General features: G+C 47.9%; 8 protein-coding genes across 8 annotated transcripts; 3 read left to right on the top strand and 5 right to left on the bottom strand.

Moving 5' to 3' along the window:
• Nucleotides 1-1,063: 1,063 nt before the first annotated feature.
• Nucleotides 1,064-2,423, top strand: BDV38DRAFT_294569 (SDR family oxidoreductase; the record flags this gene model as incomplete). The annotated part of the gene is made up of 4 exons (XM_032062523.1): nucleotides 1,064-1,524; nucleotides 1,585-1,832; nucleotides 1,890-2,093; nucleotides 2,157-2,423. Exons 1-4 carry the CDS (start codon nucleotides 1,467-1,469, stop codon nucleotides 2,421-2,423), a joined length of 777 nt encoding a protein of 258 aa, XP_031911624.1. The 5' UTR covers nucleotides 1,064-1,466.
• An 81-nt stretch (nucleotides 2,424-2,504) lies between these two features.
• Nucleotides 2,505-5,334, bottom strand: BDV38DRAFT_137474 (putative C6 transcription factor). Its single transcript, XM_032051382.1, has 8 exons — nucleotides 5,098-5,334; nucleotides 5,015-5,038; nucleotides 4,825-4,946; nucleotides 4,300-4,775; nucleotides 3,941-4,242; nucleotides 3,461-3,892; nucleotides 3,151-3,398; nucleotides 2,505-3,088 (listed from the first exon to the last, which is right to left on the bottom strand). Exons 1-8 carry the CDS (start codon nucleotides 5,152-5,154, stop codon nucleotides 2,590-2,592), a joined length of 2,160 nt encoding a protein of 719 aa, XP_031911623.1. The 5' UTR covers nucleotides 5,155-5,334; the 3' UTR covers nucleotides 2,505-2,589.
• Nucleotides 5,335-5,460: 126 nt separating this feature from the next.
• BDV38DRAFT_252172 (uncharacterized protein) lies at nucleotides 5,461-8,200 on the bottom strand. The gene has a single exon (XM_032055090.1). It carries the CDS (start codon nucleotides 7,919-7,921, stop codon nucleotides 5,966-5,968), a length of 1,956 nt encoding a protein of 651 aa, XP_031911622.1. The 5' UTR covers nucleotides 7,922-8,200; the 3' UTR covers nucleotides 5,461-5,965.
• Nucleotides 8,201-9,228: 1,028 nt separating this feature from the next.
• BDV38DRAFT_272743 (SNARE domain protein) lies at nucleotides 9,229-11,414 on the top strand (the record flags this gene model as incomplete). The annotated part of the gene is made up of 3 exons (XM_032057543.1): nucleotides 9,229-10,097; nucleotides 10,598-11,253; nucleotides 11,338-11,414. The coding sequence occupies 3 exons, from the start codon at nucleotides 9,229-9,231 to the stop codon at nucleotides 11,412-11,414; spliced, it is 1,602 nt and encodes a 533-aa protein (XP_031911621.1).
• Nucleotides 11,415-11,518: 104 nt separating this feature from the next.
• Nucleotides 11,519-12,922, bottom strand: BDV38DRAFT_137355 (histone chaperone napB). Its single transcript, XM_032051381.1, has 2 exons — nucleotides 12,520-12,922; nucleotides 11,519-12,465 (listed from the first exon to the last, which is right to left on the bottom strand). Exons 1-2 carry the CDS (start codon nucleotides 12,638-12,640, stop codon nucleotides 11,624-11,626), a joined length of 963 nt encoding a protein of 320 aa, XP_031911620.1. The 5' UTR covers nucleotides 12,641-12,922; the 3' UTR covers nucleotides 11,519-11,623.
• Nucleotides 12,923-14,210: 1,288 nt separating this feature from the next.
• BDV38DRAFT_137352 (NmrA family NAD(P)-binding protein) lies at nucleotides 14,211-16,091 on the bottom strand. The gene is made up of 2 exons (XM_032051380.1): nucleotides 14,933-16,091; nucleotides 14,211-14,868 (listed from the first exon to the last, which is right to left on the bottom strand). The coding sequence occupies exons 1-2, from the start codon at nucleotides 15,571-15,573 to the stop codon at nucleotides 14,454-14,456; spliced, it is 1,056 nt and encodes a 351-aa protein (XP_031911619.1). The 5' UTR covers nucleotides 15,574-16,091; the 3' UTR covers nucleotides 14,211-14,453.
• Nucleotides 16,092-16,155: 64 nt separating this feature from the next.
• On the top strand, nucleotides 16,156-17,075 carry BDV38DRAFT_252146 (uncharacterized protein). Its single transcript, XM_032055089.1, has one exon. It carries the CDS (start codon nucleotides 16,290-16,292, stop codon nucleotides 16,458-16,460), a length of 171 nt encoding a protein of 56 aa, XP_031911618.1. The 5' UTR covers nucleotides 16,156-16,289; the 3' UTR covers nucleotides 16,461-17,075.
• Nucleotides 17,076-18,738: 1,663 nt separating this feature from the next.
• Nucleotides 18,739-20,540, bottom strand: BDV38DRAFT_294564 (putative lysophospholipase; the record flags this gene model as incomplete). Its single annotated transcript, XM_032062522.1, has 3 exons — nucleotides 18,739-19,062; nucleotides 19,134-19,498; nucleotides 19,559-20,540. The coding sequence occupies 3 exons, from the start codon at nucleotides 20,538-20,540 to the stop codon at nucleotides 18,739-18,741; spliced, it is 1,671 nt and encodes a 556-aa protein (XP_031911617.1).
• Between the last annotated feature and the right edge of the window lie 989 nt (nucleotides 20,541-21,529).

The raw sequence follows: 21,529 nt of genomic DNA, 5'->3' as shown, positions 1-21,529 counted from the left end.
TTTTAAAAAAAAAAAAAAAGGGAAAAGAATTAGCGTTGAGAGCACATTCTCGTGGTATTGACTAGTTTCGGATATGCTTACTTGCATTTTACTTTTGAGTTACTTTTTTAATTTTCACTTTCTGAATGATTCCCTGCATGTTTTGTTCCTATTTGTCGGTAGTCTGTAGATAGAAGAGAGCAACCAATCTCTACAATTTAGGTCCTGCATTGATTTTAAGTTGAGTTGTCGATGATCTTCATCTTAACTATGGCGTGCTCGATATAGACCTAGACCTAGATCTAGATCTTAATAATCGTCAACAGTCCATAGTATGGACACAATAGTTCCAGTCCTCATATCGAGAGGTATACCGTCACCTGTAAACTTACTTCGTAACTTTCTGAGCGTCTGTGCGCCACAAGGGTATGCCTATCAATCGAACATGGTCGTCATAAATCGTGTTAGGGTGATACTATACCCCATTTGTATCTACGGTGGCACTGAAGCGTGTCTTCTTCATATTGTCCTAAGTTTTAGCTTTTCTTTTCGGCCTCTTCTCTATTCCCTCTCTGTTCTTCCTTTCTTCTCTCTTGCTCACTCGGTGAGAAAGGATGAATGTCTGGAATCTGACAGATAGTTCTGAATTCTTTCTCTCATTGAGTAGGGGTGGAGTTGCCAAGCACGCACATATATATATAGATATATATATATATATGTACATTATGAAGCAGATCGCAGAGAGCACTTAACCCTAACTTATATTCTCTATACTAACACCATTTCACCACAAACAAGGCACCTCACCCAATTCTACTCTGAGAAAACTAGCAATGGATATCATCTATCCTCGACCTGAGAATGTGTACCAGGCTACGAAATAGCAATTATACTGACTGCAGGCAGCCATCTTACCAGCGACAGTCTCTTCAATCATGATTTCAAACTCTTATCAGGGTATCTTGTCTCTAGCCCTTGTCATTATGGATAGTGCGAGGCACCGTTAAATATTGGACCTCCCGGGGGTGGTAACGTGTTGTATTGATTTCGTTGTGAGAGTTATTTTATGTTCTGGTGTTTCTTTTTGAGCCAAGGAACTCTTGAGTGTAAGTATACAAGGGTAACTAGAGATCAACTCTTCGCCATGTGGTGATGTTGGGTCGATGCATCAGCTGGAAGAATTATTATATCAGGGATATTTCACGCGGGGGAAATGAATTATATTCTGCACAGAATCCATATGGACTCCCTCCTCCCGTTAGGTCTGGGGTAAGATAAATCAATGCGGAGAGGTGGAGAGTTCGTCCAATGGGTGCGATGCAAGCGTTCGGCATTCGTACCGCACCTCCGCATTTCACCCCTCCTTTGGCCCTCGGATATCTCGGCGTAGCGACTAGTATATCTTCTCTTGTCTTCTTACGATTGTCAATTAAGATCCCTAAGCATTTTCATTCTCTCTCAAGAGCCATCATATAACTATATTCAACATGACAAGGCAGTTGACTTCCGGTGCTCGGTTGCAGGGCAAGGTTGCTATTGTTACTGGTACGCTGCTCCTATCCTATACTTCGTGGCGTGGGATGCATATCGCTAATGATGAATCAGGTGGTGGTTCGGGCTTTGGTGCTGCGATTGCCCGTCGATTCGGCGAGGAGGGGGCTAAGGTAATTATCACCGATATCAATGCAGAGGGGGGACAGAAAGTCGCCGCTCAGAATCCGGAGAGTCTGGTCTTTCAGCAGATGGATGTCACCAAGGCTGAGGATTGGACGACCGTTATGGATCTGGCTTTTTCAAAATTCGGAAGACTGGATATCTTAGTCAACAATGCTGGGATAACTTATCGGAACAAGGTATATATGGATCGAAACTGGAATTATCGCTGAGGCGTGTCCGCTGATTCGCAGTAGCCAACGGCCGAAGTCACCGAAGAGGAATGGGAGCGTGTCTTCAACGTGAACGTTAAAGGAATCTTCCTCGGCTCTCAGGCCTTAGTGACTCGTTTAATGGAACAGGGCCAGGGCGGTTCGATGATCAATATTTCGTCTACTGGTGCGTCGCGGCCGCGGCCGGGGTTGGTCTGGTACAATGCCTCTAAGGGAGCGGTGTCGAATGTAAGATCTCCTTTGGACTCCGTGGACTTCTGCGCGAGTCTGGTAGTTGGCTAACCCGAGCAGGCTACGAAAGGTCTCGCAGCTGAGTATGGTCCTCACAATATCCGCGTCAATACCGTTAGCCCCCTTCTATCAGGAACCGGCCTGTTTTCCATGTTTACCGGCATGCCTGATACGCCTGAGAACCGCGAGAAGTTTATCGGGAATGTGCCGCTGGGCCGTTTGACAGATCCTGATGATGTTGCAAACATGTGTCTATACTTAGCTAGCGATGAGGGCAGTTTCATAAACGGAGCAGAGATGATTGTCGATGGAGGGAAGTGCATCTAGTTACTACCTCCGTCCCCTCTTGGTATCTCACTGAATAATTATTCCTGGGCATTCAAGCCAAGCAATACATGTTGAAAGGTGTAACAAGCAAGGATTTCGGGAGGTGCTATACGCTGTGTCAATGTCAGAGCATACATCGGCGCCAAAATACGGCACGTACACAATTTCACGACCATGCAGAAGGATCAAAAAGTGATAGATCCTCCTCTAAGAGTCCCATCATATGTTGATTTCCCGAGAACCAGCTGCCCAATGTAGTCGGGGGCATAGTGCTATGGAATCCTTGGCCTTCGGTTCCTTCGCTCAAGCCTTGGGGGATAGGTCCTGGCACAGGAACAGAACCATTCCATCGGACATCACCGGCTTCGGGCTGTGTAGGCGCTAAGCCAAGAGCACTCAGATAAACATCAAATTCTTGGCCCACGGACGCCAGATCTTCGTTCTCTTGCGTCTGGCCCTGCGCTTTTGCCTCGACATATAGTCTCGCAACATTGCTGAGGACCTGGCAGAGCCGGTGCATTTTTGCAATAGCCTCCGACAATGAACAGTTGGGCTGGAGCGAATTGACAAAATCTTCCAGACGAATCAGGTCTGAATAGGACGAAGACTCAATAATATGGCAAAACAGAACGATGAACGGCACAAATGGCGAGTACATGATCGTCCTGTTTATATGATTAGCTATTCGCAATGGCCCTAAAACTAAAGTGATATGTTCCACTCATACCAGTGTAGGTACGAACACTTGATGTCGTTACTTCTGTTACCTTCCTCCATCATCGTCATGCAACTTTGGTGTAGTTCCAGTGTCACTCGTGCTGTCTCAATACATTCGTCTATGAAGGCACTCCGACTATCCACAGCTGCAGGGATAGCTCTGTATATTAGAGTCAACACAGACAGGCGGCAGACTTCATCCGACTTGAGGTAAATCTCGTCAAGTGCAGAGAGGTTCGAGAATTTCGTGCTGGCCTTCTGCCTAGTTTCAGCCTTGTACCAATACAACATAATAGTATAGTCCACTTTGGGAAGCATACCTTGATTGGCTCTTCAACGTTCGTTTGCATCTCTGCTGCTAATTGACGGGCGTATGACGCCCTTTCATTTGCAGGTTTACGCAGGGCTGTAGGGCTGTAGAGCATCTCATACACCTTACCTTGGATTTTAGCTAAATTAATCCATAGCGGATAGATAGTTCTCCACGGCTCGAGGCCGCCATGAAGTTCAATTGTTGTTGGCACAGATATGTCATAATCCTGTATAGATGATGCGCGGCCTAGCCGCAGCGAAAGGGCTTTCTCAGTGACATAAACTGACCAAAATAAACAGCGCTTATTTTGCTTCACGGAGTGACTGTCGTTCTCCATTGATGAAGCTCGATGATAACCAAGCGTCTGGCACAGCCGAAATGCGGTTGACGTCAACGCCAGAGCCAAGGATGGTTTCGAGATTTCAATTGCGTGAATAGCCTAGATGATCAGTATCTCTAACAGAGCATCTATAATGCGCCAACTTACTCCCATGGTAAGCGCTTCTATTGACTCCATTGTTGCAGGCATCAAAAGATTCAGGTTCGCTAGACCTGTCTCAAGGTTAACACGACAAAGTTCGTGATATTTATCATAGATCTCTCGCTTTGTGGTGTCACTTTCTGAGAAGCTAATTTCACTAAAAAGATATACCAAGCAGGCATTCACCACGATGAACGTAGCGTCAGAGTACTCCTCGGTGGCAAAGTACACCTGGCGGCACTTCTCGAAAAGACTATCCGCTGTTATAAAAGGGAAGAACCCTAGCAAGATAGTTTGTGTAGGTTCTTCTGTTGATAGCCAGTTAGAAAACGACACTCTCTATGGAAGCATACAGCCTAAAGTACCTTTCAATTGGCGCAACAGGGGTAAAACAACCTGTACTGGAGGCATGTTCAGATTCCGCAATCCTGATCTCGGTATAGCCTTTTGGTTAGGGAAGCGAACGTCTCGTGAGGAAGGATGAGCCTGATAATCCTGCATGTTGACAAGCTGCTTGAGCGTCGATAGGGCAGTGTTGATCGTTGGACTGGAGAGCTGCAGCGCGCTGCGTGAGACTGCTGTCTCCAGAAACTGACTCGCATAAGCCGAATGGGCTGCAAGAGACGAATTGCCCTCGAAGGCCGGGCCAGACTCGTGTTGGTCTAGCGTGGCGTTGATATCAGATGCAAGTCCAGAAGCAGACGGGGTCATCTGTCTTGAATCTGGAGTTGCATGGAAGCAAGTCTCGGCAGGAGTACTAGAGGTAATAGTGGACTTCACGTCCCGAAGGACTTGTTCTATGCTGGACAGGCGATCTTCGATCAAGTCAATTTTCTTTTCACTGGGGAAGTCAGAATGGCTCCACTTTCGACTGCGTGGGACACGCCTACTATTGATCGGAGATTAGGACTCGTCTCCGTGGCTCACGAGGCTTTTGGCCTGCGCCTGTGGTGCGACAGACAATCTGCGAACTACGGCAATTAGAGCAGGGCGACCGTTTGTCACATCGTATCTAACCGGCATGATTAATTAGTTGGGCCCTAAGCCTAGAAATTTCTACCGTTTGCCGACGCAGTATACCTTCCTAAGCCGACATTGGTCACACTGGACTGTTAGTCTGATTGTTATGCTAAGTAATGCATACTATGCAAGCGGTCACTCACTGCACGCCGAGGGGGAAGAGACTCCCTGCTATCACTCTCGGGGCCCTCGGGCTCCATTTCTGGGCATCAATTAGTGTGGTATAGCCAAAGGAGGATATTGTATGCGAGTAATACTAATTTCCCACTGGGTAGGGGCTGTTGGAAGAATGTCATGACGGAGATCTGATGGGGAAGTCAAATACCGTTTCGGATTCCGCGGAACCCGAAGGGACCAGAAGGCAACTACAAAACGTACCGGATACTGTCCTGTATCTTTTAATACAGCACAGTTGGTCGGTCTAGCCGACAGTATACTAGAATCTATTTAGTATAAAAACCAATAATATAGAATTAAAGGAGCTATTCATTGACTTGGAAGAAGACGTTGAACGTTGCCATTTCGGGCGGTCTGTCTGCTGCTATCTTTTGGAGTAGGATATCTCAACACAGCCATACTGAAGGCCCCCTTTTTGGCGATGGCCAGACTCATCATTGTATTGTCTATACCAATTTTACGTTCCACGGTATGATGCATGCAGATTGTCTAGTATCCTGAATGTTTTTCTGCCTTCTTCCCCTCTGCTCAAGCAGTAATTTTATTACCAGAGGTAAGCAGTTTTACATCACGTCATAAAATCTATCTCATCAGTAATCGTCATACATAAGCCCAGACAGCAACGACGTCTAGCGACTTAAAACAAGATCTAGATTGCTGGGCGACGCGAGTCATCCACATATGCCAAGTCTAGACAGACTACATCTGAGGTCTTGATTCCTGGTTCCGTATCGTCCCATTGACTCTAAGCAACGAAGCATAGCCTGAAAGGGTTCGAAGCGCACGAGCAGCAGATGCGTAATCAGGATATTTATCGATTAAGATCCACAAATCTCACTTTTTAATACCGATGACGGCCAGATTCCTTGGACTTACGCTATAATCGAACACGGGCTCAACCCAGCAGTCTTTGACACCGTCGTGTTCACGCAGGAATTGCCATCGGTCAACCACGATAACGGCTTCAACCAAAGAGGAACTATAGGCCATCAAGCTCCACACGATGCCGAGGTACTTCCTCGTGTGCCAGTACTTTTCCACGTAGTCATTTAGCTCTTCTTCGGTGATATCGGCCATGCCTGCTTTCACCTTCTCGCCGTTATGAGGATCCCGGCTAAGCTTCACCACGGCAGCACGAGCATATGCAGGAAAGGAAGCAAAAGCGGACTTTCGCAAGGAGCCGACAATGAGGGGGTTTCCCGCTTCACTGGAATCCAAAGACTCTGCACCGTACAATTCTTTCGGGATGGAAGGCTTTGCCACAACTCCACGGTCTACCAGGACTTTCTGGAGGAGAGACCGATAGAAGTGCCGGGTGAAGAAATTCTCGCTGTCTTCCCTGCCCCAGTTATAGGGTGCCTGAACAGCCATTGACCTTGCGGTAATGTTCAGCTTCACACCTCTTCCGCTGTCATGTTCGTAGTCTTCCAGACGTTTCGACATTGGAAAGCCGTGCGGATCATACGCGACGGCATCCTTCGTCAGGCGAGGGTGCATGGTTCGAAGGATAGGAAGTTTGTATGTAGCAGGGCCGAGTCTTTCGGTCATCAGGTTATAGCAGCAACCAATCATGGCAATAGCTTTCACGGACGGGTTCAGGACCAAAGACTGAACGCCATGATGAAGCAGATTTCCGCAGGAATGTAAGGAAACAACCATAACCCGGGCATCATTCGGCTTTCCATTGCTTTGCTGCTCGGCGCTCGTTGAGTTCTCGGCGGGCGCAACAGACGGTGGCTCAATCACGTCCTTTATGATAGGCTCCAGGTACCCATTCTTAATATCGTGTTCAATATAATCCATCGTACCTCTGGGCTGATTGGACTCCTGTTTTTTAGCTGCCAAAGCCATCGCTTTCTTATTAGGGTCGTTCTTATGTGGAGCCGAGCCGATCTCATCAGGCGCGATACTAATGTCACGGAAGACGTTTATCATAGCAAAATCCTCCTCGTCCACGTCTCGATTTGCGCTATCATCGGGTGTTACGTTCTCCGCTCCTTCTGATTCACGGGGGAAAGCATTCTGGTCTACCGTCACAGGTCCCTCTGCTTCCTCGCAATCTTTACAGGCGGCCTTCTTATTATATAGTCTAATCATTTTCTTCTCCTTTAGTTTCGCAAAGATATCGAAACCCATCGCGCCATTGATGAATTGATGTTTTCTTTCAATAGCAATGATATGCTGGTTGTATGGAGGGCTAGCAAGGGTCCGCCCAAGATAGCTTTGACCGGACCCAAAATCCACAACGTGGGTTATGTTCTCGCCCCGCTGCTCATCCACAGTTGCGCACAGGGAATCGACATATCTCGAAAAGTGTGCTACCTCATGGTACTTTTTGACATTCATCCCCACTGCAATGTGTCTCGGTATTGTTGGTTTCCCAGGTTGTGGGGGCTGGAAATCTCTACCCAAACTAAGCCGTCGGATCTGCTGGAGGTACTCTAAGAGATCTGTCGGCGGTAAGGGAGCTCCCCTCCATTCCTGTTGTGCCCTCGGGTTGTCTCCATCTGCCGCTAGAACCTTGCTCTGATCTAGGAGGGGCTGGAGATCTTCCCTCAGAAATAAGTCGAGGAGGTCCTGGATATCATGGTGCTCAAAGAACGCTCGCCAATGCTCCGGAAGAAGCGACGTATAGAGATCCGGTTCGCGCGTCAGAAAGTCTAAGATATGCACGCCGCCGCAAAGGTGGCGGAAGATGTCGGATGAGGTAGCGAAGGACAGAAGGGCGTCGACGTAGGCATCGGGATCAGTCCACTCTTCGGTGAGTGGAAGAGTTTTGGGTCGTGGCATGCGTTCGTTCGACCGTCACAGAGTGCGAAAAGGAAAACAGGGAACCAAAAGAATGAAAGAAAGAAAAATGGCGCAACCCAAAAGCGCTAAAGAGAGTATAACGAATAAGAAACGATATATAAAAAGAAAGTCAAAGATGTCACAAGGAATGTTGAAGGCCGCGAAGATCACAGAATTATTCCAGAATTTTTTAATTTTTTACTTTTTTAATTTTTTTCTCTTTTGGTAGAGGGGTAAAAGTTTGAACGAATTCGGTTTAGGCCCGTTGCGAGCTCCACCATCGCGGATCTGCGGAATCCAGAGTATGGGGTATGGAGAGCAGGTGTGGAGGTTCGTTTCTCACCCAACTCGACACTATCGAGAATCCTCCTGACACCAACGGTGGGCTCCTGGACTCCCCTGAATTCTCGATCACTTGCTTGGTTGGATTCTGGTGCATAATGACGAAGCCCACAGTGACAGCAATGGGGGCCGGACTATTGGCGATAGTGGCACATGAGACCTGCTGATCTTTGCTTCTAGGCCAATATTGGTGTGCTGCTATCCTATATTAAACAGCCACTAACATCAAATATCTCTGGGCTAAGAATGGAGCTGCCCGACCGGTTTCGGATCTTAGCACATATAGAGTGAACAAAACTGCGCTGGCAGTTAGCAACGCTCACGATAGGTTATTTCGCTCTGCCATCTCATAAACGTGAGCGTACTGCGCTCACTAAAGAAAGGAGATATCCCAGGTCAGGCAAGGGGTCTCACCACGTATAATATACTCCTCTCTCCTGACCAGTCCATTTACTTTGTTCAATTATTGTCTCCTGCATCCTGCAGGCTCAGCCTCGCGATCTGCGAAATTACAACAGGCACGCAGATGATTCTCTGCCAACGCGTCACACCGTCGAGAGCTTAATTATATCTATGCGGCAATTTATTCCCCTTGCTGTTAAATAAATATAAGCAATAGATTCCTCGGCATAAATTAATGGTCGATATCTGAAAACTGTCACGCGACTCACTCAGCTAGAGCACAAGGCATCTACAGAATTATGGTAAGTAAACATGATGGCTGAGAACGTATTGTTCTGTAGTTTGTCACAGAAGTTCCCAGGCACTTGCTGACCCACCTTATATTCACCTAGATAATAACTTCGAAGACGAAGCAGAGACAGAGGCCCTTAGGCTCCATTCCCGATGTGCTTTTTCAAATCATTATCAATGGAGATATTGGTGCAGTGTTGACACTCTGTTTGATAAACAAGGCAACCTATGAAGCCATCAAATTGCTTGAACCACACATTTGCCGATGGCTAATGCGCAGCCATGGCATCAGCACATTTGACCCTGTGCTCACTCTGAACCCGCGGACGGGTGAACAGAGAACACTAACGGTACACAATCTTTCGGGATTTCTTGAGCGCCAGGACATTGCACACAAGCTGGCGTGCCAGATTATTCCCTCAGTATGGGGTCCCTTCTCAGACGAGGAAAGCCCAAAGATGAACTATCAAGCAGAGAAACGGCTCGTTCAGCGACTAGAGCGAGGGTTGTACGTGCTTTTCCACATGGCCGATATTGCTCGTGACACATACAAAACAAAACAAAAGATAAACCCTCTAGTTCCGGACGTTACTGGGCGCCTATTGGTGCTTACTAGGATGCTGGAAGAGTACCACGACATCCCGCGAAACAAGCGTCGCCTAACGTCCTTCCAAGAGTATGCCAGCCACGCTTATACAGTCTTAAAGTGGGGCTATAGAGAAGTAGATATCGGCAGGAGGCGGCTCAAATTCAGAGGTTACCTTGATGAGCAGACAGAGATCGATTTCCACGCCACACTTCGAATGCTGCGGGAGCTTATAGAGGGAATGCTTCTCCGACATGGCCCCAAAGAGTGGCATCGGGATGCGAGGAATGAATACAGCGTGATCTCATGGTTTCTGCTGAAGCAATCACCACAGTCCCTAGCAAAACTCCTCCTGAGCCCTCAGGATGAGTGCTGTGGTCTGGAGGAGAAAGCTTCTGATTCCGATGTAAGAAAATGTCAATTCTCAGACCCACTCGATAGTTACTGGCAAGCCTGGAAGAATGTCCCAAAACTGGGCTGTCTGACTTGTGACTGCAAGCGACGAGTGAGGAGCTGGAGTGTGAAACCAGCATTGATTGATGAACGAGGCCGACAGTATAACCGCGCTGCGGAGAAGTATTTGAAAGACATGTGGACTCAAAGACACGTTGACCTTCACCAAGTGTTTACGATGGGCTATTTCAACATTGTTTTATAATGACTAGATTAACGACAATTAGTTTCCTATACCAGAATGAAATTATGAACCGAGTCTTAATGGAATGAACAAGTCATCAGAGCTGTAAGCAAGGGGTAGGATGGGGCGCCACCGCCTTCCCATAACACCGCCCCAGTTTACCGCTTCTACCACCGCCTAGCATCCGCCTGCAATGTCCTCGGAGTCCAGAACAAAGTATCATCATTCACAAGCTTCCAGTCCTTCGAGGCTACGGGAATTACCGTTCCATCATTAGTACTTGAAATGATCTTTTCCTAGTAATAATAACGCGATATTATAACCATGGATCACGCCGATCCGTTCCTCCATGTTCAAGCGTCAGTCTCCCTAGCTTTCCCCCTTTGACCAAGTAGCACGAAGAGCTAACCCTTCATAGAGACGTCCTTGCGACGCTGCAAACAACAAGGCCTCTCTTCTCATCGTATCTACGCATCAGGTCTCTCGCTAAATCCCCATCCAATCCCGAACTTCAGCAAGCACGCTCGGAACTAGAGACGACGCTGACCGAACTCACTGCGGACTTGGATGATCTCGTCGAGAGTGTCCGTGCAATCGAACAAGATCCATACCGGTATGGCTTGGAGCTGGAAGAGGTTCAGCGCCGGCGAAAGCTGGTGGAAGATGTCGGTGGAGAGATTGAGCAAATGAGAGAGGAGTTGCAAAAAGCCGTTACTAGTTCTGCGACAACTAGCAGTGCTAGATCGGGTGCGCCCACTGGCAATTCGTCTTCGGGGCTACCCAATCCATCAGACTTTGACAATGTCCTCTCCCCTTCGGCGGATGATAGAGGGGATGATTACTATGCCGCTCTCGAACAGCAACGGCAGGTGGAACTGATGCACGAGCAAGACGAACAGTTAGATGGCGTCTTCCGCACCGTTGGCAACTTGCGACAACAGGCTGACGATATGGGGAGGGAGCTAGAGGAGCAAGCAGTCATGATAGGAGAGGTTGATACATTGGCCGACCGAGTAGGGGGCAAGTTACAGAGTGGAGTGTCAAAGATTAAATATATCGTGAGAAAGAACGAAGGTAAGTATTACTTTATTGTTTCGTCGCACCATCCCACCCCTTATTATTTGCTTTTGATATCAAGGCTAACTGAATATTACACAGATACAATGTCCTCGTTTTGCATCGCCGTTCTCATTTTCGTGCTTGTCCTATTATTAATCCTGGTCATCGCCCTGTAAGAAACCAAGCAAAAAAGTTCAAAATACAAATCGTCATACGAATCAGTCGGTCAAAAAGATGATTTCACAGGCTTACACCTTGGTCTTCTTCTTGGGGCGTGTATCTTCCTCGTCGTCTTCGTCATCCTCGTCTTCGTCTTCAAGGTCACCCTCGAGTTCCTCGATATCCATCCCCTCATCGCGACCTTGACATCGTTAGAATATCTATTTCAAAGATTTGATGTGAACAACTTACTGAAAAGTTCGAGAGCATGGGGCCACAAATCGTCAGCAATAGCGATGGCAAGCTGCTCTCCGTCTGGGAAGACTTCGATGTCTTCGAATTCTTCGTCCTCCTCTTCTTCTTCATCCTCAACTGTCTCTCCTTTCGACAATTTGGCAAAGCGCTCGTCAGCTTGCTGGGTAGCGGCCTTCGACTCCTCTGCCGATACGTCGTTACCCCGGTAGCCGAAGAAGGCGAAGAAGCTTGCGCCTGCGGGGCTGAGAGGGAAATCCTCGTCCTCATCCTCCTCCTGGTCGGCAGTCGTCTCCAGTTCAACAATCTTGTTCTTCAGCTTCTCCAACTCCGGGAGCTTCTTGCGGTCCTTTCCACCCTTCTCGGCCTCGGCCAGATCGCAAGCCGCGTCGAGCAAACCCTTGGTGAGGTCCATATCCTTCTTCCACTGAATGCGAACCGGCTCGGAGACAAGACCCTCCCAGGACTTGGTCTTGCCATCGGCAGTCTTGACGGATCTCCTACGCCAGTAGAGCTCCTTGACGAGCTTCTCGTTCTCAAAGAATGGGTTTTCCTCGCCAGTGCGGAATTCGAAGGTCAAACGAATGCTACGGGGCTCACCCTTGCCCTGCTCGTTAAGCTCGAACCGGTCCACTTTCAGGTTCTTGAGGGTGGAGCCTAGAGCGGCCGCGTCAGGGGTCATGATGTACTGATCGATCTCGCTGGGGGCATTGGCGAAGACGCGAACCCAGAAGTTCTCCTTGATCTCATCGTTTCCGTTGACGAAGGCATCGCGCTCGTTGTACCAATCACGCATCTTTAGGGTGTTGTCACGAACTGCCAGGATTAGTTATACCGCGCAGTGCTCGATGCGATCGGTGCAAAACTTACGGCAATCGACGTCAATGCGAGAGCGCTTCTCTTCGAGGAAAGACATCTTCTTCAATTGCGCCTCGGTAGGTTCGGACCCCTGGAGGCGATCAAGCAACGAAGCTCCAAAGTCGGTGGACATGACGGTGACGAGGACCTAAGCTCGGTCGATGTAAAATGGCGAGAAAAGGGGTAAGAGAAGCTTTGAAGATACGATTCGGGGGGCAATTCTATGTGAAACCCGACGAAAAAAAAAATGGGGAGAGAGATGATTGTAGAGGTAGGGAAGATAGATGGAGAAGACGCGATCAGAAATTTTTAAATTCTTCAAAAACTTTACTCCGCGCAGACGGACTATCGCAATTGCGCTCCCGTCTGGACTCGGCGTCTCAGGTCCAAGTCACCTGTTCACACTAACGCTGTCCGGCAGCAAGCACCCTTCGGCCAATCAGGAGCTGTCGAGCCTTTGTTTCCGTTCCCATCCATCATCATGATGTTAAGTTACCAGACCCTAGTAGTAGTTTCCTTTAGCTGTTCATGATTCTGTTGTATTAGTCTCGCTGACATAATTCATCTGGTCGGCCTGTATTCATAATGTACATACTAGATAGTCTGCATCTACAGTCAACTCATCCGATGAAACAAAACAACAACAATACTATGTATAGTACATACAAAGCTACCAATACCTTCAATTGCCATAAGTTTACATGATAGAAAAATCAGTGTCTCGGATAACCCAAGTCCAGCATATAAATAAATACCGACTGAATCCACCTCCACCCCGACCTATATCCTCCCGGTAATGGAATAGCACTCCTTTCATACAACCATTTACCAGGAACGTTAGGTAACAATCCCTACTACTAGGTACCATCCCGAACAGGTGACAAATAAAGACCAATCATGGGAATGAATAGTAGGACCCCATCCATCGAGGCCCAGACAAGGTCACGTTGCTTTTATATTTTTCTTTTTTTCTTTTTTTCTTTTTTTGTTACTCCCTGATAAGCAGGATATACTTTAGGCTAAGTGGTTAGACTCTGCGATAGTTGATCTCTAAATTTACTGGTGACGTCGGAGTTTTAATTGAACTCCGGGTCTTTTTGCTGATCAACTCAGGGAGCTTGCCTATCTTGCTAAATGCGGGGAGATAAGGGATCGGGGGGAGCTTTCTTTTCTTTTTCTGCTTTCCCTTTAGGTTGAAAAGGATTCGCGTTAGTTTATTTCGACTTCATCCCATCTTTAGTATGCGGATTCTTGGTCGCAATGGGGTTTGCCATTGTCAATTCGCGGTATTAGCCATTCTCTCTATGAATCTTGCTAATCAACCTCCTCGCTGCTGCCTCACAAGGCACGATCATGGTGGTCCAAGGCACTGGAACACATACACACACACTTCTAACACTTCTCACATCCAATCAGAGATGGATTATAAATTTCAAATCATCAAACAGCCGCCGGTGTGAGTCGTAACACACGAGGGGAATAAGTAAAATAGACAGATAATAAAAGCGATGAACGAAAAGAAATATAGCCAATCAATCAACTTTTGTGGCGGATGGGCCACTGGTCATCATGCTGCATGTCGTGACGTGCGTTTCATCCAACCGTACCATTCCAATCAAAACAAACCATTACTTTTTTTTCTGCCTTCTCGTCTGAGGTGAGATAAGAGCCGTGAAACCTTTTCTTTCTTTTTGTTCCCCGCTCCATTAGGGTACTTTTCTTCAATGATAAGACCCGGGCCGATTCGCCGTTAATGCTATTAATAAAAGAGAAAACAAGGGGTGACAGGGGAAAGTGTAAAACAGAAGGAGGGGAGAGCGAAGGGGGCCTGCAAGCATATCGGACCAATCGTGGCGTGCTCCGATAGCGTCAGAAAGCCGCGATGTCTGTGCGACTGCCCCCTAAACCGGTTGGAGTGTATCTGACCGAGAGAAAAAATCTCCCAGTTACAACATCCAGTCCAATCCGTTGGCCTCCTCTTCGACCGGAAAGACCTCGCGTGCATATTCTTCCATATCGCGCCAACCCTCCCACAGGTACCGAGCCTCGTCGGTGACTCTCAGCGATACGACCCCTCCGGGACCCTGCATCATGCCGGCGCCGGCGCCTTTTCCATTGGCCGGGCCCAAGCCCTTGGGGGAACCTGCTGCGGGGCTGGAGAATTCGGGCTGCGGGAAGTAAGGCGCATTGCACTGTCCAAAGACTTGCTCGATCGCCTCCAGCTGTTCTCGATATCCAGGAGGGATTTTCACTTTGACCTCGACCTTAGGCACATGAACATAGTGGCATGGACGATTTAAGGCTCGCGAGAAGGCTGCACACACTTGGTTGGGGGAGAGAGTTTCAAATGTCAGGGCAATTCTATGTTATTCTTAGCCTCGCACGCACGGCGAATTACGTCTGCTCCTGCAAGGGCAAAACTTACCGGTGGCCGTGCCATTTCTTGGGGCCATCCTTGAAAATCTGTAGCAGCGCCGGACCAACATCATGCTCCGCATCCAACCATGGCAACGGAGTGTCCGGGTCGAATGGCGCGTGCCATTCGAAGCTCCCATCGGGCATGAGTTCCATCTGGAAAAGCGGGTAGGGTAGACTGGTGAAGTTGTTGTTGTAAATTCCGGCATAGACAAAGGTTGCGGGAAGTCCTAGTTGCCGGATGTAATTCTCGACCGTGAACTTGGGCGCCCATTGCGGTACGGGCAGCCAGGGTCCGTAAACTGAGTGATCTGGCATACTGCTGTAGATGTAGTGTTGAATGGTTCCAGCCCGTTTGGCTGCATCAGCGAGCGCACGTCCGATTGCGACCTCATCGCCTGATTGTGACGTCGTATTGATGAAGGCCAGATTGGCTCCTTGAAAGAGGGCGTCCATCAGGGGTACATTGTCGAGCAAAGGACCTTGGAACAGGGTGACATTTGGTAGACTCTTCAGTTCCTCCGCAATGATACCTTTGAGTGAATGAATCTGAGCTCGTACATGATGGCCAACGGCGGAAGCAACGCGGATGAGGGAAGCGGCCTGGCGACCCGTCGCGTTCACGACGGCAATGGTCTTCTGTTGTGTCATTCGGGGCGGTACTGAGGAAGGAGAAGGAAGAGGGGGAGGGGGCGGCGAGAAGGAAAGAGGGGAGAAGAAGCGCGCGGGGAGAGACGGAGGTGCCGTAGTATGCGAAAGCGACTTTTTGGAAAACCCCTCCGACGGTTGTTTAAAGGAAGAGAGGATATGCGGGGTAGAAAAGGACGCAGGTCGAAAGAGATGAGAGAGGCCAATGAAGAAGAAGGCGGCTCCGACAGAAAATCTGGAGTAAGTCTGGTGGGATCAGGAGCAAAAAGAACTGGTTTGATTTACACGGTTATTATTATTATCACGAGGGGCCGGCCGTTTAGGTTAGTCGTCGGACAAGATGGGGCACAATTTAGTATCAACTTTTCCCAATGTCCTTCCTCAGTGGGGTTTGGCCTGCTCCTGGTGAACTTGACCTTGGTCACCAAAATTCGTTTGTCGATTGAGCGCAAAGCTAATGCCGCAATCGATTTCTTGAATGGTGCAATAAGAGTTTTTCTCTCTCTCTCTCTCTCTTTTTTTTTTTTTTTTTTTTTTTGGGACGCTGATAGTGGATCGCTGAGTTGGAGACAAAGGTTGATAGAAGCTGATTGTCGTTGCTTGAGAAGCCGCAACCCACCAGGGGGTTAATATGGTGCCTTTGTTTTTTCTTTTTTTTTTTCTTTTTTCTTTTCTTGGTTCCAATTAATTGTTGGCTCACAAGGTATTTTTCTTAGTTAATGGCCCCGGACCAGATGGATAAGGGCTTCGGAATGCTCTCCTTCCACTGGCAATGCTCCCGGTGGACTTCCCCGCCAGTGACTAAAATAATTATAATTATTAGGGGATTCACAATCAAAAAGAGAAAAAGAAGCAATCGTAGAGGATCTGAATCAGTTGCGCGGGTCTGATTAACAAAAAAGAAAATTCAGAACGACAGGCAGGGAAGGTGGATCGATCCAAGGAACGGTTCCGAGATTCGCGTCCACAAGAAGTACTGGGTAGTATACCCTTCACGAGGTTAGGAACGCAGGTTTTCGCAAGTGAGAAGACTTAATCGATGGTGCAATTGATCATGAACCTAGGGAGGAGGCCACCGTCTCTTATTCTTCTCGATCTCGAAGGGGGAAACGAGACCGATGTATGTAAAGGTATAAGTAGGCAAGGGCAGGGATGTCATATGGACGAATGGAGGCATCCCAATGGACGAGCAGTCCTGTGAGGTCCCCAACTAAACTACTAGCTGACTGGTCTGGATTAGGATCGTCTGGGGTTGTTGGTAAGAGGAGAATAGGGGAGTAAAACTAGTACTAAGAATAAAAAATAAAAAATAAAATAAAACAAAACAAAATAATATAATATAATAAAAATGAAAAAGACTGCAGTCCGATTTGGAGTCCGAGGAGGAGAATCATCCACTGTGGTTCATATCGAGTAATGGGAAACAGTCATGGAAACAACGGCGTTGCCCACACACAAAGATTGAATGCAGATATTTTATCCAGTTTAATTTTCTCTTTTGAATTTTTAGTTCTCTTTTTTCTTCTCTCACATATTCTTGCTTTTGATTTTAATTTATAATTATTATAATTTTTCTTTTTTACATTACTTTGCTGTGGTTCGTATGTATAAGCCTCCTCCCTGATCGGATATCTTGAACACCCGTGACCCTTACTTTGATAGGAACCGGTGGCATTTCCAGGGAACTTTGGGTTAGAACCTCCCAAGGTCTCGACCAGGTTTTGATCACCGGACAGTTAAGACTGCACAGACGAAGTCGCCAGAAACATCCATAGCTCCATAACTCCGCCCGTCGCGCAGCCATTGACCGTCTTTCCTTTACGTAACTCGGGATGCAGTCTGGATTGAATCGGATTCTTTAGCACGTCGCCGGGTCGATCTAGTGATCACGGCCTTTGATATACGGTGTTTACATTCGGGAGTTGCTTGCTTGATCCTGGATCGAATGATGCATTAATATCTGTTCTTAATTTTTTGGATCGATTGATATCTACTCAAAGTGTATATTGTACGTATCTATTTGAGAATTGTATTCGATGCACAACTCAATCGACAAATATTGCTCAACCGTAACTCGCACTTAAAAAAAAAAAGAAGAAAGAAAAAAAAAACCCGCCCGCAATGCATTGCCCCTGCTCGTTTTTAGGGCGGGGAAAAAGCAACTTCGGTAGGAGTCTCCGGGTACATGCTCGATCCAGTATAGAACGAGTCAGTGAGTACTTTAGAGAATCGTATCTACGGTTTAGAAAATCACCACCACGGGCCCGGTTCTATTTCCCGGCAAAGATCCTCGATTGAAATATGTCCTTATTCCCTGTCTAGTCGAGTAAACTACGAATCAAAGGAACTACTCTACAAGATATTCGCAGTGGAGCCCCTGCTGAAACAAAGTATTGGTCCTCTCTCGTCGTCCATCACGCCCACGTTCCTTTAACGGTGCCAGACTCGGCCACCGCTCCCGACTCGGTCTGTGCCGTCCTTTGTTGGCATCACCTCTGCCAAGAAGTTACTATGCTCGCCGTCGTCGTACCTTCTGGGTCTTCTCTCAACCAACGGAGGGTCGAAGCTTTGCCCAGTAATTTTCCGGGAGGATACGAGCACATGACCACTGTGTGAAGAAGTAGTGACAGTTGATATGGTTGGATCGATAAGAACCCCCAAAGTATGTACTACATAGGACATACAAGCATGCTCGGCTTCTATTCCGTAGTAGGATGACCTGCCTTGTAGGGTAACGTCTCATGGCTTTCGAATCGAATCGGAGAGTACCGTTTCCTCCCCGCATTGTATTGCCCTGGATCAACCTGGTGCGTGCTTTTGCTTGCAGGTCGGCCTTTGCGCTCAGGCTCTTTCTTTTTCCGCGGGTGTGACACTAAAGGATCACCTCACCTGATCTCGTTGGCATTTTGTTGATCAGGCGTTATATACACAGTAATGATATGATCCGGGTTGGCGTGGGCTTCTTTACTTGGAACGGTTTCATTATCTCAGACTAGTGCTTATTTCTACTCTATCGTGATTTTTTCCTTGGGATCTAGACAAAATTAATTCCTCGGGCATCAATCAGGCTTGTGCCTTTTTCTTTCTTTCTTTCTTTCTTTTTTTTTTTTATCGAGCTGAATCGGGCATGTCGTCTCGTGATCAGTGGCGCCAACATCCTTGATTAAATTACGGTGCCGATCCGGCCATCACTCGCTCCGCCAGTCGCTCCTCTCCTGCTTCTTCCATTTCACGGTCACTGACCTCCCGCGGTCCAATCCCCGCCAATCCCCAGACTCCCGGTCTACGTCGCGCGAGTAACTGTGCCGCGGTCCGTTCATCCGAGTGCAAATGTGCGCCCGACTTGCGCAGCAACATAACATGCTCCGATAAGCCTGCGTTGGCCGCCAGGAACAGTGGCGTGCGGTTGTTGCGATTTCGAATGTGGACGGAGCCACCCTGCATCAGCAGGAAACGCAGGATGGAGAGTGATGGCGATGTCGCGGCCAGATGCTGAAGTGCTTTGTTAACGGACAGGTAAAGAAGAAAGAGAGGAGGATGTGGATGAAGGAAGGGTATCTTACGATCGGAGTATTGCCCGAGTAATCGGCATCGTTCAAAAGGTAGTGATTTTCCAGCTTCAGAATCTCTTCGACCCGGGCGAGATCTCCCTGGGCAATGGCATAGCCCAAAATGGTAAGGGCCTGGACACGCTCAGTGAGAGCGCCGTCTGGATGACGAAATACGGGTTGCGAAACCTCCGTCAATTCTCCTCGGAGTGATTTCGACATGTCCCGTGCCACAGACTCTGGGGTTGCGTCTGGGAGACCAAGGAGGTACGCCAGTTTTGTCAGGGCCGCTTCTGTGGTCAAGTCGAGACCTGCGACAACACCAGCTCGAGACAAGCTCATACCGGTGGCATATACCGGGCTAACGCTGCCGGTCAAACCTGCTCAGAGTCAGAGTTGAACAGTTCATCGCATGGGATTGAAGGTCTTGTGAATCTTACACTGGGTGACGTTAACGATCACAATGCCTCGATTAATGGCATCCGCAAGCACTTTGATCAAAGCGTTATCTTGACCGTGTGGTGCGTTACCAGCTCCAAAGGTCTCTAACACCAAACCACGGAGCCCTTCTAGTCTCAACACTGCGTCAATCATTTCTGGCTTGATACCAGGGAATATACGAAGACAGGCGACATGGGTGGTATCTAGATGTGTCTGAATGCTGAAATGCTCGATGCCCTTTGGCCGATTCACCAACTCCCAGTTGACGTTAGTGCGCATGGAAGTGGTCACAGCCAACGGTGTGCAATTTGGAGAATCAAATGCAGCGAAGTCACTTGCCGCCACCTTGCTCGACCGGTTACCACGGAATAGTCGATTGTTGAAGTACAGGCACACTTCTGGGATCATGAAGTGGCCAGCCACAACCAGGGACCCAAGAAGATTATCTGTCGCATCATTCTGAAGCTCCAACATTGGAGCCTGGGATCCCGTGAGGACTACAGTTTTTCCCAGGTTTTGCAGCATGAAGCTGAGTGCGGAGCTCGTGTACGCCAAACTATCTGTACCATGAAGGATGACGAATGCGTCAAAAAGTGTGTAGTTCCTCTCAACGGTCCGCGCAATTTCTGCCCAGCCTTTGGCATCAATAGAGCTGCTGTCCAACAGCTCCTCAAATTCAAACACCGTATATCTTACTCGGCGGCCGTACGCAGTCTGTGGTGTCCGTAGACTCTGATGGCCCTTGATCTGGCCGGTGTTATCGACAACAACATCCATCATGGTCGAAGGAGAGCCATCATTGAAAGTAGGCACCCGGGCCAGACATTGCTCTTGGAACCCTCGCGCTGGTATAAATCCTGATGGTGACGGTCGCATACATATGGTACCTCCAGTCATAATGATAAGGACCCTCGCTTCAGGGAGCTGAGGTTCTAATTGTTGTTCGATCATCTCAGGGATGATATTGTCCATGGTTGCCATGATGAGAACGAAGGAACCTCAAGCTCGCTGGTCCCTTGACCACCCTACAACGATGCACAGAATAGCACGCGGGTCGACAACAGGCTAGAGTAGCGAAACAACAGTGATAAAATCGTGGCCTCTTCTTTGCTCTTTAGTATTGTTGAAGCTGTGCGATGCAACCCAGTGGATTCTGATAGTAAGCCGAATCAGCAAACCGGTAAGCCTCTGGACGTGGGGCAATGGCCTTGCGAATTGAAGCGGGTGCTTTATAAGATCCTAATAAGATGCTGCGGAGAGATAAACATTCATCGTCTTCATAGCCGCGTCTACCCCAACGCATCGAAAGTTCAATTTGGAGAAGTAAGACTCCGATCAACGGCTATTCAGTATTCTATTACGTACAGCCGCGCACGATTCGGCGAGCGGCTTCAAATCCTGAAAACGTTTGGGTGGGAAAATTTCGGGCGCACTCAGGACCGCATTTAACTGGTGGATCACGGACGGAGACCCGTCAACTTAAACATGGACAAGACTCCACAGTAAGAGGAGCCTTTTTCTTTTTTTTTTTTTTTTTTTTTCTCCCATATCCCTCATGAGACAAGGACTGAGAGCCTGGATCCAGGCAGCCATTGACGCAATTTATTGGTATTGAAGTGCCCAAATATTACCCACAAATGGCACACTTTGTCCATTAAGTTTGCATCAACAAAGACACCATTAATCTAGTCTGTTATACCGATGTCAAGAAAAAGTTATGGAAAACGTCCCATTGATATCATGCAATTAGCTGCCATGGTCTATTTATCTGAGAATAATTTCACCCTATTCTATGGTATGACATATCGGTGATGTTGTCAAACAAATTCATACAATATACGGAGTAGAGAACAATGATACTCAAGGAGTTCAATAGTCATCGACCTCCAGTAAACTCACCCGGCCAGAAGCGGCATAGCCTACAGTCACATGGCAGTCATCTTACTACTTCCCTTTCATCTGCAAACTTC

The sequence above is a fragment of the Aspergillus pseudotamarii genome (genome assembly GCF_009193445.1).
Source record: "Aspergillus pseudotamarii strain CBS 117625 unplaced genomic scaffold BDV38scaffold_42, whole genome shotgun sequence".
Lineage (NCBI taxonomy): Eukaryota > Fungi > Ascomycota > Eurotiomycetes > Eurotiales > Aspergillaceae > Aspergillus > Aspergillus pseudotamarii.
Note: the sequence above shows the minus strand (reverse complement) of the source record. Positions and strands in the feature narration are given on the sequence as shown.